Source organism: Hirundo rustica, chromosome Z, assembly GCF_015227805.2.
Source record: "Hirundo rustica isolate bHirRus1 chromosome Z, bHirRus1.pri.v3, whole genome shotgun sequence".
In the NCBI taxonomy this organism is placed as follows: Eukaryota; Metazoa; Chordata; class Aves; order Passeriformes; family Hirundinidae; genus Hirundo; species Hirundo rustica.
Genome location: NC_053488.1, coordinates 5,221,669 through 5,239,109, shown reverse-complemented (window position 1 = coordinate 5,239,109; position 17,441 = coordinate 5,221,669). Strand labels below are relative to the sequence as shown.

Here is a 17,441-nt window from a genome sequence, read left to right as displayed (position 1 = left end):
TTGATCCTTCTGAAAATTTTTTGTACAGAACATATTCATGGAATGGAAACCGAGGCCTGACATTTCCTGTCTCTTTCCTATGATATGATGGCATAACTCACTGACTTCAAATGGGCTAGTGTTCATATACTTTAGAAGTGACAAGGGACTCACACCTCACAACAATTCATCACATTTTTTGGAGAGGAGCAGTTATGTGTCACATACAACAGTATTTGCCCCTGCAGGCTGCTGGTTTAGACAGCAGCAGGTATTTTCTCTTTTTGGTCCGAGCTGTCATGACATAAAGGAATGACATCTAAGGGCCAGCCTGGCTCAGCGCAATCCTTTTGAAAACAAACACACAGATGAGAAAGGCAGAACCAGGAAAAGAGGGATTTCTCACCTCCAGAACTGGTGGACAAACTGGTGTAATTGCTGCTAAGAAAAACTGAATGTTGACATCCCCAAACACTTTTAGTATGTCTCTAGGACTAAACAAGCACTATAATGCATTGTGCTGTATCCACACAAATCTCTGTTTGCAGGCCAGCCTGGAGAAGCACATCAAAGGCAAATGATAAGAAAAGCAGGTGTGGGTCACTGAGTGGTGTTCCAGGCCCCATCCCCCTGGGAGAGCCCTGGCACCGGTACTGCTATTGTACATTGTTAATGAAATCATTCTAATTAATTCATTCAAAGTGTAAATTGGGAAGGAAAGAAGATAAATTATACTAATACATTTAACCCCATGCTGTTTATTTAGCAGTTGAACAAAATAATGTGGTTAAAAAGAGTCTAACAAGGCAAAAGCCCAAGACACAGCTGTTTAATAGCATTAAAAATGAGATCTCAGACTGTGCTGCAGGCACATACTGCCTGTTTGCATTTAAAAGGCTTGCCAAGATAGCTGTACTGGCAAACCCTGCTAGTTTAGATGCAGCTGATACTAACCATACCAAACCAAACAAAATACATATTTCCATCTCCTAAGCAAAATAATCTGCTCTGGTAGATGGATTATTTTACCAGTACGGCTCTGTCAGTGTTAGAACTCTTGCTGGCACTACTAGGGTAATCTGGGGGATCTTTTAGCTATATAGTTATGCCTGCAAAACATTGAAGTGTCAATAAAGCCATATGATAAAGTTTGCTATACATTCAAGGTTCCAAGAACTTGTCTCAATATAGAAGCCAAACCCATTTAAATAAAGAGCTTAAATAAAGGGCAAGGTGAAATAATTTTGTTAATATAACAGTATTCTCTGCATAGCAAGCTAGCTGGATTTGAGTTAAATGAAGATTTTCCTACCCCAACATTTTCAGAGTAAAATGTGGCACTCACTTCTATTATTTTCATTAAAATGAAAATATTTAGAGGTTTATATTGTCATACTCATTCTTTCAGACTTCTTATTAAAACAAACAAACAAACAAAAACAAGCAAACAAACAAACCATCCCTAAGAGAATATCAATTTCACATGACTCTAGAAGCTGAGGCTTTGAGAAAAGGGCCAATTATTTTATGATTTGCGATAAAATCATGATATTTAGTAACATTGCAAAGATGCTATCTATCCTGGCATACTAATACTAGGAGAAACATGTTTCAACTAGTTCAGCGGGCATGTTAAACTATGTCCTGGAATAGGCTAGGCCAGCTTTGTTTTCAGCTACGTCAAAACACAGATTGGCCCATCTACAAAACTGGCTTAACCAGAATCGTGCTTAACTGTGATCTGACTTAGTTCTCAGACCAAGATGAACCAGGCCAAAGATTTACTTGGACCAAGTCAATTTCTTGAGTGTTTTTTTTCCTTGCTAGCAAAATATGCATTCTTATTTTAGGTGTGCTGTAAGCTCCATTCAGACAAACCTATCAACTTCTAACTCCTGTGCAGAAAGGAGAAGAAACACTTTGGGTGTTTTGTCACTTAAGCATAAATAAGAGCTCATTTGAGCACATCCAAAAGAACAACTGCTGTGGTTTGTAGGCATGGACTGTGGAGTTCCTTTTCTTCTCATTCTCTCTCTGCTCTCACCAGTATCACTGCTTTACACACACAGAAGGATCTGTCTGGCTGTGTACTTGTTTCCCCAACAGATGACTTAAATCTTCATCCAATCATTCTGCCCTGATTAACTTCAACAGGTTCCTCATTTCATAGAAAAAAAGGAAGATCAGTACTTCATCTGGTCACTAGCTTACAGGATTATTGCCCAGGTTTTTTTTTTTTTGTGCAGGGTACTGCCCAAATCTGCATGCTGCGGGCATCCACGTAAATCCTGCATGTTGTCTTCTCTGTGGATCTCGTTTTTCACTGACCATTCCTTACAGCTATAGTTCAGATGTTACAAAGCAATAGATATTGAAGAAGAACATTATTCTATCACGCCCATTTATCACCCATAGTGATAACTGTGCCTGTTCAAGGTTTGTCCTAACACTGTATGAAGCAATGTGTCCCCGTGTTTTTAGTTGCATAGAACGAGATAATCTGACTTTCTGACACCAGACTGTGGAAGATTCACCATAATGGACAGGATTTTGGTGGAATCTCTGCAGGTTTAGTTGGGGGCAAGTGCGGGAAAATAGGATCAAGGCATTTTATAGTTATGATGAAAGGAAAAAACTGGACTCATAACATGGACAATACCATGTGCAACAAAGGTTGAACATTGACAGTCAAATCAAAATCCTCTACAGGTACATGACTCAAGTGTACATTGGTGTCCATGAATACCCCTTGTGCAAGGTTGTTTACAATTTACAACAGCTTCTCACACCTAAACGGCCTTGAAACATTCTTTATTACATACAGATGTGCAACATTTTTAGGCCATGCAACCTGCAATACTTCATGTTGTAATAAAACAATATTGTAAAAAGAAATAATCTATGAAACAAATTACTCTTTCATCTGCTCCCTGTTCAGCTATGCTCTCCAGGCTTGCATATGCCCACAGGCTGTCTAGAATTACAGATGTGTCCTGCTGTACACTAAGTGTGTGCTAATCTGCAGACTCTGGAGTCCAGCAACACAAATATAAATAACCCTCTGCTAGGGCAAATTGCTTGTAGGGCATTCTTTTTTTTTTCAAGAGGAGAAGTTTGGGTGACATTTCATTATGAAGAATGAGTAAATTCTCCAAACTATTATACTCAAAAAGAAGCTTCCTGCTGCTGGGAGTAATTATTCTTATCTTCCTTAAAGCCTCTTTAGATTAATACCATTGCTTTAAGTGATATTAGCAAATAGTAAAGTAACAATATGCGCAATTTAGTATGGTACCTTGTTTTCCTTCCACAGAGCCACACAATACCACTATGTAAACACCGCTGTTACGTCTAGAAGATGTTTATTGTTGAAATCGGCCTTTTGCACAAACTCGTTTTTCACATACTCTGTTAACTGGGAAATAACTAAAGCCAGGCTTCCCTTTGTGCCGCGGCAGCACTCCCCCGGGCAGCTGTGAAAGAGCGGCTCTGTGAGAAGCCTGCCGAGAGCGCGGTGGCCGCACGGCCCGCGGCAGCTCCGCGGCACCGCCCGGCCGCGGGCTCAGCGCCCGCCGTGCCCGCGCTCCTCCGCGCCGAGGAGGGACTTTCCCACCGCCCGCCCCGCTCGCTCTTCGCCACCCGACGGGACACGCCACGAGGAGCGGGAACCCCGCGGCGGGCGCGGCTCTCCTCCGCATGCCGCGCAGCTGTTTCGGTGTCTGCGCGGCGGAGCGGGGCGCACCGCTTGTTCGCCCGGGGCGCGGTGCGGGGGCTCGCACAGCGGGGCAGGGTGGGCAAGGCAGGCAGGGCAGGGAGGAGAGGCCAGCCTGCGGCCCCCGTCCAGGGCGACACGAGCAAGGCGACACGAGGCTCCCACTACGCCTTCCCCGCAGCCGGCCGGGACAGCAACTGCGAGCGCGCTGCCCTCGTCCTGCCGTCCCTCCCCCGGCTGTCACTCACGGGCTTTGCATAAAGCCTCCCCCCGCCCTCCCCAGCCCATATACTCCTTCTCCGCTCCGCCGCCGGGGCAGAGCCGCGGCTGGCGTGCCAGCAGCAGCTGGAGCCGCCGGCTTTTTCCCTTTCTTCCGTCCCTCTTCCTTACCTCCCGCCCTCCTCCCGCGACCCGCCTCCCGCCAGCGGCACCGGCTCCGCCCGGCGCTGCTGCTCGCCCGCCGCGGCACCGCCGGACCGGCACAGCCCAGCTCCTCTCCCATGAGCGGCGCTGCGTCGCCCAGGGACCTCCGCGCTCGCCCGGGAGCCGCAGCTGTAAGTTGGTGCCGCCGAGCCGCTGCAGCGCCCGGCACGGAGGGGAGGCGGGCGGGCAGCTGCCGGCGCTGCTTCTCCGGCTGGAGCCGGGCTGCCTCGTCGGCCCCCGGCACAGGCGGACCCCGGCGCTCCTCCGCCTTGTTAGGAACGCCGGGTGCTAGCGGGACGCCGGTGGTTAGGCGTTCGCGGTGGTTTGCTATCTGCTGGCTGCCCTTGGAAAGCGTCGGCTCCTGATGCGGAGGCTGCCAGCCTCCCCGGTGGGCTTCGGCTTCCTCACGGGGGCCCCAGGCGGTCCGGAGCATCCCTCAGCCGGGAGAGAGGCAGGGCAGGGAGTGAGCCAGCGCCTCGCTGCTCCCTGAGCTGGCTGCGGCGCTGCTCTCTCCCTGCGCCGGTACAGAAACTTTTGCACGTGGTTGTCGCGCTATAAAGGAAACCAAAGGCATTTTAGCTTCCCCCACTGGCTTTTATATCAGTCTGGGAAGAAGCTCTGCAAGTTTCTTCTCAGAGACGGGGCTGTTTAGGCGTTTTGGTGGGGCGAGCTGAGGGGAATTTAGAGTTGCATTTCTTTGTTTGCATGTGGCGAGCTGTAGTGCGTTCTAGCAGGAGCAGCGTGCTCTGCTTTCTGTCTCGCTGCAGGTCCTAGGCAGCCGCTGAGTTTGGAGACTTTAGGCGGTGTCACGGTTTTCCTCTGCCGCACCGATAGCATCGGTGCAGATTTAGCAATTGAAAGCGGTGTTAGTTACATCGATGGGATGGCTGGTAGATTTCCTCTCGTTCAGCTGTTTCACTGATTCTAAAGAAAAAGGCAACCACCGCTGTGTAATTACACAGTCGTATTAAAATGAGCGTGCATCAGGGATGTGTCAGTAATTTGAAAATACTTAATTTTTCATTTGATTTAGGCTGAGACCTGCGTCCTATAGAACTGTTAAGTAGGACAAGGAGCCTGTTGTTTAGTCTTAAAGTAGTGTTTACTGCTGGGCTTCTGTGACAAGTAGCCTGTTGAAGAGTAATTATAAATCAAAGTCTTGGTTCACCTTCTGTCCCTAGATAAAATCTATATCTGTAGTTTACCGACCACTTCTTATCTTTTACGTACAAATACTATTTCTAAGGGAAAAGAAAATGCCTGAAGGTATTTGGCTAATATTATTCAAGATGAACACTTGATCACTGACTGTAAATTACCTCTGCTGAAGTATTTGAGGCTTGCATAATTTCCAGCACCAAACAGAGAAATTGGAGCTGTCATTTTTGCGTTTTAGCATTCTTACAAGATTCTGGATTGACCTAATTGCCAGAGACTCAGAAAGGCTATTTACAGAAACTCTGCCTGTTAGTCGATGATGATACTTGCTTCTAAGGGTGTTTGTTCAGCTAGTCCATGTGCAGTCTCATCTGAGCATCACACTGGAGGAAAAAGATGTGTATCTTTGTTCTGTTTGGGGAAATAGGTTAGCTTATCTTTAATGTGAATTGGCATATTTTGAATTCCTCTCAATAGATGACATTGCGATGATAAAAGGCAGTCTTACAGGAACAGTTCACGACCAGCATATGTGAAATCCACTTCTCACCAGAGACTGAGTCTTCTGTTACAGCAGGGTGAAATGCTGAGTGCCTTATTCACTAGCTGTTTGAGAGGGTTTTTTTTAATATATATATATATTTATTATTATTTTTTTTTTTTCCCTGTGGTATTGGCTGTGGGTGGCTTTGGGTAACAGACAGTGATCTGTTCCTCCCCTCTGCATGTGGTCTGTTGTTCACTAGCCTCCACTGTATGCATAACTGCAGGGTGGGGGTTTTTTAATGTTTGCCTCTATTTTGTTGTGATTTTGGGCTCATTCTGAATGGTTCTGAGCAAGCATTGCTCTTGGGAGTACACAGCCTGGTGAAAGATCTAAATGCCTGCATCAGAAGCCTCTGATGTGAATTTTACCTGTCCTGTTTCTGAACCCTGTGTGCATGGTGAAAGGAAGTTTTCAGTACACTCTGAAATCACCCAGTGTGTGGGGTCAAAGAAGAGAACCTGTGTTTTCATAGAGATCCTGGCATGCCTAGACGTGATGTCTACACACACATTCTGTTAGCTGGAATTGGAGGTTGGGGGCCACTGAGAACATCCAGATACTGGTTATTCTGTGGTCCCTGATCAGTGGGGTGTTTAGCTCCCACCCTGCTCCCTGGTGAGGAACCTTGAAAGAGTGAGTCCTCAGTGTCAGGAAAACCTACCTGTAAAGATCCAGTGAATATCGTGTCTTGCATCATAACAGCATTTAAAGCAGTGAGGTGCCTGGAAAAGTTAGAAAAATTTAACAGTAAAGCATTCAGCTTCCTATTTGTGTCTTCAAACCGCTTGTATACTAGCGTTTCAGGCCATGACCTTTTTGTAATCCTTCAGTTCTAGGAGATTTCAACCTGTAAATGGTCAGTATCTTATTTTTGGCTATAAGTTAAGTGGGTTATTTTAGTCTGAGATTAGTGCTCAAGATCTTTAAATGCCATCTGGGTATTTTTTTGCCAGACGATGCGACGTCATTAAAGGTAATTTAATTTTCCTTGTAAAAGAGTTTGTGTTTTGAAGACATACTCGCTGCCTTAAGTTGTTCTGTGCTTAATGCATTTAATGGGTTGGTCTAGGGAGCACTGGTATGATCCTTTTCTAAGCTTTTGCGTGGTAGAGTGAGACGGATACTCTGTCTTGTATCCCTGATATGTAGGACTCCTCTCTGTTTTGGAGGACTTTGGATTTTGCAATGCATATTGGGCAGCGCTACCTGCTCTTTTCAATCCCTGTTAAGTTTCATCAGTCAACTTGTGCTTCATATTAAAGGAAATGGGCTATGGTAGTTTTACAGTAAGGTGTCTCCCTATTCCTTACTTTAAATTGGGTTTAATGGCTTTTTTTGCTGTAGCTGAAGAGAAAGGTGTATCACAAACTTGCTGTTGTTCAATATGGTGAATCAATTACATTAGCACAGATGGTGGTGCTGGCTGTGCTGCAGTTAGATTGCAGGTGTTGCATGTTCCGTATACACAGATTGCTTGTTCTGAAATGGAGTCTGCTGTCCAAATTAAACATGTGGTTTTGATTTTGTCAGTGTTTCTGGTCATGTGAATCTAGAAAAATACATGTATTAAAAAATGCCGTTTTGGAGCCTTGTAAAGCTCTTGTATTATCTTGAGGCATGAAATGTGGGAATGAAATTCTATAGTTCCGTACTGCTTAAAGATGCTCAAGTGTATGAAAATGTCTGTATGAGAGCAAAGTATATCCACATTAAAAATCTTCAGAAGAGGCCCCAGGTCATGCTCTGACTTAACACATTGCATGCTCTTCAGGTAGATCTTTTGGCCAGTTCTTTATTTGAAGGTGCAGTAAAGGGTGCTCTGGACACGCAAATAGCATAGCAATTAGGCAGGTTTGGTTCTCAGCTTTCTCTGAGTTTTCTCTGCAGTTTGAAGAGAGAGAAATGAGGTTATTACAGTACCAGTCTCAGCCACAGCTTGCACTGAGTTCTGTATGTTTCACCTCCTACTATTTGCACTGTGGGTTTTTGGCCATTAGCTTCATATAGCTGCGAATATTCCTCCCTTACCCTATACTGCACACATAGATATATGTTTGTGTGTGTGTGTATATATATATATGTACACACACTATTTTGACTTGACTCTTAGTTACATTTGGAAACTTGCTGGCGTAGTTGTACATAGACCTGCGTATCCTGACAGGTAACAGTAACGTTCACCTCTGAACAGGATCTGAGTAGTGGTTTTGTTGTTAGGAATAGGGCAGGATAGGATAAGTCTTCTGTTTTATGCTTCCTCAAAACTTCAGAATGAACTAATGGCTTAAGCTCTGAGGACCTCACTCTCCAGGTGTCTTCAGAGGCAGTGTCTCAGTGACTTCAGCTCCTAGTCAAAACATGTTTTTCTGCTAACCCTACCTATGTATATGTGATTTCACTATAACAAGCAGACACTGAATTCTGGAAAATAAAGGTGGAATCTGTAGAATTGACTAATAATATATATATATATATATATTTATTTACAGTTACACAAGTCTAAATGTATGGTTGATACCAGGGTTTTATTTTAAAGTTTGGGTTCTTTTTCGTTTTGTGCTGTTGCACATGGAATCACTATACCAAAGAGAAGCTTCCTAATGGGATTAGTAGGTTTTTGTTCCCTATGCAGCTTTTGACATTCCTTAGGTATTCTGTCTGGTAGCTCTTCCTGCTATGATTCAGTACAGGAGAATGTTTCAAGCGTGTGCATGTGTATGTATGTAATGAATCAGCTGGTCTAGGTTGGGGAAGGGTGAGAAAATCGGTCCTGGTTCATTTTCTTTCTCCAACTTACTTGCTTACTGTATTGCTATGAAAGTTGGAGATCAGGTTTCCCAAGATAAACCTGCTCTTGGGCAACAAATTTAGACTATGTCATTTATGAATCTCATCTTACAAAAAAATAAACGCATGCCAAAGGTAGATGTAATTCTCTGTCCACTCAGCTGTAAATTAATCCTACAGTGAATAATAGGCACGCTTTTTGATATGTAAAACTAATAATGATTTTTGACTTTTATTTATGTTAAATTTTTTCTTTGCTTATAGGTGTGAAAGAAAATGTCGGTCAGCATGCATGAAAATCGCAAGTCTAGGGCCAGTACTGGCTCCATAAACATCTACTTGTTCCACAAGTCTTCCTATGCTGATAGTGTCCTTACTCACCTAAACCTCCTGCGTCAGCAGCGTCTCTTTACAGACGTGCTTCTCCATGCTGGGAACAGGTCCTTCCCCTGCCACAGAGCAGTTCTGGCTGCTTGCAGCCGCTATTTCGAAGCCATGTTCAGCGGAGGACTGAAAGAGAGCCAGGACAGCGAAGTCAACTTTCACAATTCCATTCACCCAGAAGTCCTGGAGCTTCTTCTGGACTATGCGTATTCCTCCAGGGTAATCATCAATGAGGAAAACGCAGAGTCACTGCTGGAGGCTGGTGACATGCTGGAGTTTCAGGACATTCGGGATGCTTGTGCAGAATTTCTGGAGAAAAACCTTCATCCCACCAACTGTCTTGGTATGCTGCTGCTGTCGGATGCTCATCAGTGCACCAAGCTGTATGAGCTCTCTTGGAGGATGTGCCTTAGCAACTTCCAGAGTATCAGTAAAAGTGAAGACTTCCTGCAGCTGCCGAAAGACATGGTAGTGCAACTCCTTTCCAGTGAAGAATTAGAAACCGAAGATGAAAGGCTGGTGTATGAATCGGCTATCAACTGGGTCAACTATGACCTGAGTAAGCGTCACTGTTACCTGCCAGAGCTGCTGCAGACAGTGAGACTGGCCCTCCTGCCAGCCATATACCTTATGGAGAACGTGGCCATGGAAGAACTTATCACCAAGCAAAGGAAAAGCAAGGAGATTGTAGAAGAATCAATAAGATGCAAGTTGAAGATCTTACAGAATGATGGAGTGGTCACCAGCTTGTGTGCCAGACCCCGAAAAACTGGCCATTCGCTTTTTCTTTTGGGTGGCCAAACCTTTATGTGTGACAAGCTGTATTTGGTGGATCAGAAGGCAAAGGAGATCATTCCGAAGGCTGACATTCCAAGCCCACGGAAGGAGTTCAGTGCTTGTGCCATAGGCTGCAAAGTGTATATCACTGGGGGACGAGGATCGGAAAATGGGGTCTCCAAGGACGTGTGGGTGTACGACACCCTTCATGAGGAGTGGTCCAAGGCCGCTCCCATGCTGGTAGCGAGGTTTGGCCATGGCTCTGCCGAACTTAAGCACTGCTTGTATGTAGTGGGGGGGCACACCGCAGCAACTGGCTGCCTTCCAGCTTCCCCTTCGGTGTCCTTAAAGCAAGTAGAGCAGTATGACCCCGTGACCAACAAGTGGACCATGGTTGCCCCGCTGCGAGAGGGAGTAAGCAACGCAGCTGTAGTCAGTGCAAAGCTGAAGCTGTTTGCTTTTGGTGGCACCAGCGTTAGCCACGACAAGCTGCCCAAAGTCCAGTGCTACGATCAGTGTGAAAACAGGTGGACGGTGCCTGCCACCTGCCCCCAGCCCTGGCGCTACACGGCTGCAGCTGTTCTGGGGAACCAGATTTTTATTATGGGCGGAGATACTGAATTCTCCGCTTGCTCTGCTTACAAATTCAACAGTGAGGCGTACCAGTGGACTAAGGTGGGAGATGTGACAGCGAAGCGAATGAGCTGCCACGCAGTGGCATCTGGAAACAAATTGTATGTGGTTGGAGGCTACTTTGGCATTCAGAGGTGCAAAACATTGGACTGCTACGATCCCACGTTAGACGTATGGAACAGCATTACAACTGTGCCCTATTCATTAATTCCCACGGCATTTGTCAGCACGTGGAAGCACCTCCCCTCCTAATTGTGCACGTGTTGGCAATTACAAGTTATCAGGTAAGAGGTAACACCTTTGAACTTTGCTGTAATAATGCTTTTCAAAAAACTTTCCAGCAGCAGCTCTGAGGAGGGGTGAGCATGTTCGATGCAGTTTTACATCTGGATCACCTGAGACACATATGTTCACGAGCTGTTGTAAGCCAGGTACCGCGTCTGTGACAGGTCCTGGGAGTAGTTTACCACATATCTTGCATCCACTTTTACAAGGCCTTTTCCTGCATGATTTAGCTGTAAAGGACTGAGCAGAAGTAACATTTTCAACTTGTGGGGAAGTGCAGATAATCTTTTAGAAACTGACCCTGGCTCTTAAGTACTAAATGCATGCTAAAGGTTCCAATGCCATTTTTCTGATGACTGAGACCGGTTCACTCTGCATCCAGTAACAGTACCCAGAAAAGATACAGTAAATTCTGATCTGAAGCCTGATAGTGAATTCACTTGAATTTCCATGCAGACAGCCTTTGGATAAAGCTGCTGTCTTATGATATGTGTTTTACAGGCCGTTCAGGCCTAATCTTCAGTCTCAGCTAGACAGCATGGTCCATGCATTGTGTCTGCATGGACTGAGGCTGCGTTTTCTCCATTGTTACACTTCAAAATACAGATTTTTTGAAGTACTTATGGTTGTATATGTTGAACTAGGTGTAGTGTCAGGAAGAGGTGTAATTAATATTGCAGCCTGAAATAATTACTGGTCTATGGCACACACTGTTCCAAAACAATTTAATTACACATAATGGGCCAGGCTCTTACCAGATGCAACTTCAGCATTGTATCTTCTCACAAGCAAGTCTGAATTTGGTCTTGCTTGGTTGGTTGTTGTGCATTTCTTATTTTTGGGAGGAGGGGAGAAGATTTTTGCTCCTGATCTGTGTATTTCGCAACAAACCTGGCAGATTCCCATTTGTGTTGTGTTGCTTTTACTCCCCACTTCCTGTTTGTGGCTTTAGAACAAAATCAGTTACTGCCAGCCAAATAAATATAGTGATGTCCTTGATCCTAAATAATAAATGCCCTGTGAATGGTAGTTTCTTTTTGGGTTTGATTGTACCCATGAAGGCAGGCAGGTTATAAGAAAAAGGCAGATGAATACAGTTGCAGTAATTAAACAAGCTATGCATGTGCCTCTGGGTCACCTAAAAGTTCAGACTGAGGAGGTTCTCCAGAATATAGGAAGAAGAACTTGTGCGTAAAGATTCCTCTAAGTTCTTCTGTCTGGGGCAGATCATTGTTGAGGTTTATTGATGTTTTTTGAAGCAGCAGACATTTGCCTGACTCCTGCATTAAATGCAAACCCCAAAGGTCTTTGAAGCAGTGTAGATAGTGCAGTTCCTCTGGTAGCTGCCCTTCAGTTGACTGGGAGTTTTTGATTGAGTAAAGAATACGAGGTTGGGCCCATGCAAAGCAGCAGCTCAGCTTTGAAATCTAGTGTGAAATTGGGCAGTGATATGCCATGATGCTCTTCTCTCAGGTGGTTGTTTGCTTTGAAAACACTAGCCCTGTGCCCTCTCCCCTCTCCCTGCTTTGTTTTTTCCAGAATTTTCTTTGGAAAGCACAGCAAACCCTAGAGGCTTACCCAATCCTGGTTGCTGGCAGTAATTGCCCCCGACAGCAAATGGAAGCCCTCATTTCTGTGTGTCAGCTTCCTCCCTAGCTGGGAACCACATCTCGATATCTTCAGTTAATTTGTATTATTACTGACTTTATGCGGTTCTCAGTGTTATCAGTACAGCAGTATTGAATGCCTGGACTCAGGTCTGTGCCAAGAAAAATATTGACTTATTCTTCTGAGTCTGACTTAATTGTTCTGGAGTTTACAGTGCACAAAGGAGTGTTTTATTTTGAAAAAGAGTTCTCTGAATATAACGGTGCAAAAAGCTTTCCTTTACTCTGCAGTATCTTGTGAAAAGCCAGGATTTTATCTTCACTAACACACCAGATAACTGGCTTAACTGGCACACCAGATAACTGAATGTAGCTGTAGACTGAAATCTCTCCAGTGCTGTGTGCTCATCCAGCAAGTAGGTTGTTTTTTTTCCTACTGACTCCTGCTGCTTTGTCAGTGGGTGGGAGAGCCAAAAAGGAAATTACTTGTGATTACTCTGTTTTCATGGCGCTGTGTGGCCCCAATCTGACAGCTTTTAGGAAGACTTCAGTCTGCTTTGTCTTGTTCCTCAAACTTGGGAATTTTTCGTCGGGTTTTTTCCCCTCTGTTTTGGAATTGTTTATAGCTTTTTTGAAGTTCATCCCATGACAAGAACCACTGTTTTGACTTCAGCATTGATAGTCTGTTTTGATGGGAATAATGTCATGCTATGCTGAAGAATGTGTAGAATAGACAATCGACACTGAGTGGACCCTTTTTTTAGACATTAAAAAAATAGCCCACACTTGCAGAAACACTGTGGACTGTTATGTAGGCTGAGTTGTTTCCTGTGAATGTTCTCTGTTGTTCTTAGACATCCTGAAAGAGATGTGCTGTGTTCAAAGGATCTCTGAGTGCACTAGAGAACATTTGCATTGTGATGAAGTAGGATTTGCCTTCTAAAATTCTAGCGGTGCTCTCAGAAATTATTGTAACAAACTGATTATGGTTTGGGAGCTGGAATTTTGATACAGCTTCACAGTGAAAAAGCAAAGCACAATCTCAGCATCCAAAGGCTGAGTTTCTCTTTGAATAATTGATTTTATAAAGGACTCTGGGATGGATTTATTGGTGGATGGTATATTGCCGTGTAAAAAGAAATCAAGCAGAATTCTGCTTAAATGAAGAGTAGATATGTTTTAAGTAAGGGAGTTCTATGGTCCTCTCTCTGTTGTGAGTAAATTCAGTTCAGAACTCTTTAAGGTGAACAGAGGTATTGGGGCAAGACACCTTCACCTTCCCTGCTACTTTGCTCCAACTGGGTTTGTTTTGGCTAAGGTGTAGAAAAAGAGTGCACTGAGTGTTCATGTGGACTTTTGTGAAAGACAAGTTACAAAAGGCTGTTGGCTTGGAACAAGTCCACAAACTTATGATTTTGGGGGGAACATGAAAATGTGTAAGCATGCAGGATACATTGACATGTCCATCACTTTGAAGTGTATAAGGCCACTTTGATTTAGGTTTCAAGTGACTGAATTTATACCCCCCCAAATTAGTCAGTCTTTCTGCAGTCAATAGGATAGTTTTCATAGTAGAGTTAATAAAATAATGAAGTCAGATTCTGACCTTAAATAATTGTGTTCTTGACTGGTTTATGTACTAGTAGTTGGGTATTGCTCAAGAACCTTGAGGTTCAGGTTGGGCAGGGAAGCCCATCAACTGGGTTGTTGTCCTAAGCCTAGCTTTTCTTTTACATCTAACAAGATCTTTATGATATATTGTTGTAGCAAAACCTTTTAAGTCATTTCTCTCTCCTTTCCCTCCACCTCTTCCCATACTTTTAGTTTACTCCTTTATTTGGAGAAGAGAATTGGAACCTCAGATGTGGAGAAGTTTTAATGAAGAAAAATAATTCAGCATCTCTTGCATTTGAAGAAAAATCATCTGCACCTTGTAAATTATCCGACCTAGACATGAAAGAATGGGAGAAGAACCCCCTGTCTTCAGTGCTTCAACACGTGGTTTAAATATGAGTGGACAAACCTTCGATCTGGTCCTTGCTAATTGTGGATTAATACCGATGTTAATCAGTCCTTCAAAGGTGGAAAAATAACAGAGACAGAACTTCTCTTAGCTGTGCACAACACAGCACTTGATTTCCATGAACCCTGCTGTTTTTATGTGAAATTTGAAATGGTTGTCACCTCTCTGTGGTGGTTTGAAGTGCCAGTGCCAGCTGGAGGGGAAGCAGGCCAGGTCTGAAACAGCAAGATGCTGCTGTGAATGAAGATACAGCGGCATTGCTGCTGAACTCTGCTGACTGGAGTGTGCTTGCCTGTGGGCAGTGCCTACAGCATCTGTTTCACCTTGTGTTGCGTTGTCCTGTGTGCAGTAAGTGACCTTCTGCTTCCTAAGGACCAGTCCAGTGGTGAAATCTTTTTGCAACAGTGGGGAGCACATTATATCCTGAAAATGCTCGTTGTTCCTGTTCCTCCCTGTATTTATAATTCAGTCTGTCCCTTTCCTATTATGTTACTTGTTGTAGATATGGTTATTTATTGTTCAGTGCTTGCATGCTGAAACAATGCCTGCAATTGTCTTCATGTTGCAAGGGCTTGTGTGAATTGTATGTTTTGCACATATTGTGATTGCTGACTTGCTCTGCTGCACAAAGAAAGAAAACTGTTGGGTAACACTTGGAGGTGGGAGGGAGGGGTCAGAAATTGAAGGATTACAGGACAGGATTTTAAATTACATGTGTACAAAAGGAAGAAGCCGTGGAGGTCACTTTCTCAGGCCACCAGCTCCTTGGGTTGCATGTGGTGTGTCTTGTAGATGGTGTCCTTGCAACATTTCATTTGTTGGTCATGCCTTTCAATTTCTAACCTGGAAATAGCCAAAGTCTCTTGCAACACGTGCTTTGTGCCGCTTCCTGATCGCAACGCAAATACTGTGGAAGAGCTTCTGGATACCAAGCCCAGATGAAGTCATTGTCCAAACTTATTTATTTATTTATTGGGTTGGAGGAGGGTTACCTACAGCATAGCCACATTGTCCTGAAGGAGTGGAGAATGGTGATTCAAGAATAAGAACAAAAAAAAAAACCTCAACATGGGTTAATGATGAAGTCTTAAGGAGAAAAAAAAAAGAAGAAAGAGCAGCAATTTTGCACTGACTGGATTGCCTCATCCATCTGGATTTCAGATCATCTGAGTGGCCAGATGTCAAAGACCCAAGTGCTCTAGAAAAATTCTTATGGGGATTAAAAAAAAAAAAAAAAAAAAGCCCTCAAACTCTGCTGCTTTTTTGTTTTTGTTATCCAGGTATGTCTTTAATCACTTGGTTGCTCAGAAGCCTCAGAAAATCCTGAGAAACCAAACTTTGATTTTTAAGTAAAATTGTTTCTTAATATACTGGTCTTTGGACTGAGATGAAGCTACTCTTTTTCTTAGGAATTTCAGAAGCTTGTGTTTCACAGGTACTCTCTTCGCCAGATCCTGTCATGAAGCTTGTATTTTGTATTGTGTTTTTTCTTAAATGTTTCTGGAGCCCGATTTAAGTGGCGCATTCAGTAACTTGGTTAGTGTGTGCTGTGGTATAAGTAAACAGCTGCATGTGTGCATGCAAAACAAGAATAGTCACATTGGTGATGCTTGCGTTTCTCTGTGTGACAGTGATGTAGCTGTATTTGTGAAAGCTTTGTCATCTGAAAGTGTTGACGTTGGTCACTGGAAGTTTCTCTGCGCTGCCTTACACTTGATTTGCTGTTTGGAGTAGGCTCTTTACATTTCAGAAATAAAGTGTTTGGAGTTTTGTGAATACTGGGAGAACACTGATTAATCAGCGGTCATTTGCAGTTTTTAAAAGGGTGAGTCCCAGCTAGATGTGATAAAATTATAGCTCCACTGATGAAACTGATTCCTTGAAGTGGTAGATTAAAAAGTACTTAAACCCACAGCCTCTCTCCCCCTGTGTCCCCTTAGATGACCTTTAGCAATAGGAGCACAGATTAGGATAGTCTCCTTTCTATATCCCTGTACCTGCACGGGTTGCCGTGTTGAAGCAGACAGCCTTGAATTCCTGTTGCCTTTCATCTTGTGGATCACTCAGGAGTGTGAAGGGAGCCATAAAATCAGACTTCCTGTGTTTTGCATGTCCTCTCCCCAGGCACTAGCAATTACATAAGGTACAAGGAAGTAAAGAACTGGGTCCCCAGGGGCCCCCTTGTTTGAATAAGGACATGCAGCTTTGAGATCTGTGTTCTCTGTCAAGCTGATCAGAGTCCAGGGGTGAAGCTGCCTTGCATCTGACTGTTTAGCTTATGAAATCTGGTTTGTAGCACTATGCAGCTTCCAAAAGTGGGATGAATTTTCTGCAGCTGTTTCCAAACTTATGGTCTGCTTTCAAGTCCTCAATTAATTCCTGTGTGTAGGCTGAAGGAAACTGAAGTCAGGGTGGGCCTCTGGCTCAGCAGGGAATACACTAGGCTCTTGCTCTATGAATTGTTGTGGGAATCCTGGCAAGCTACTTGACCATTTCAATCCTGCAAAACACCCCAGGCTTAGAAGCAAATGCAGTTCACAGCAGAGTGCACACAAAAACCCTGGCATAAGATGGGAAGGTTCCTCTTATTTTGCAGGCTGGTTACTGTAGAAACACGTAACAAATGACAGCCTTCCTCTTCTGGTGTAATTGTGCAGCCCCTTTTCGATATGTCTGACACCTGTCGGAATAAGAGTGATTAGAACAGAATAATGTTCCCATTCCTGGCCATTGGAGATATGGTTCATGTGCTAAAAGAAAACTGCAAGTAGTAGAAGTAAAATTGTCTATGTTGTTTGCTACTATGTCTTAAGATTTTGTAAAACTCACTTTTTTTCACAATGTGAAACTGAAGGTCAATAAATTATTAGATATTTCCTCTCCGTGGAAGGTTTATTTGAAGTGTTGTCTCTTCCTCCCCTCTTTCCTCACCCTTAAATGCTTTGAATCCTTTATAATGCCCTTTTTAATGTCCTCTTAAGCACATCAGCAGCGTGCAATTAAATGCTTTGGTTTAAGCTTCTGCTTCAGCGGCGCTTTCCTTCCCTTTGTTCTCTTCTGCTGCTCTTACTATGATCTCTATCTCAAAGTTCAGCAGTTAAAACTCAGAGAGCCTCAAAACATTTA

General features: G+C 43.8%; 1 protein-coding gene across 1 annotated transcript; it reads left to right on the top strand.

The window, feature by feature from the left end:
- The first annotated feature begins 4,011 nt into the window (after positions 1–4,011).
- On the top strand, positions 4,012–17,210 carry ENC1 (ectodermal-neural cortex 1). The gene is made up of 3 exons (XM_040090741.2): positions 4,012–4,245; positions 8,871–10,684; positions 14,117–17,210. The coding sequence occupies exon 2, from the start codon at positions 8,883–8,885 to the stop codon at positions 10,650–10,652; it is 1,770 nt and encodes a 589-aa protein (XP_039946675.1). The 5' UTR covers positions 4,012–4,245; positions 8,871–8,882; the 3' UTR covers positions 10,653–10,684; positions 14,117–17,210.
- Positions 17,211–17,441: the final 231 nt, after the last annotated feature.

What these genes read in the sequence shown, in the direction of transcription:
- ENC1 (XM_040090741.2), top strand. Translation starts at nt 8,883, where the DNA reads ATGTCGGTCAGCATGCATGAAAATCGCAAGTCTAGGGCCAGTACTGGC.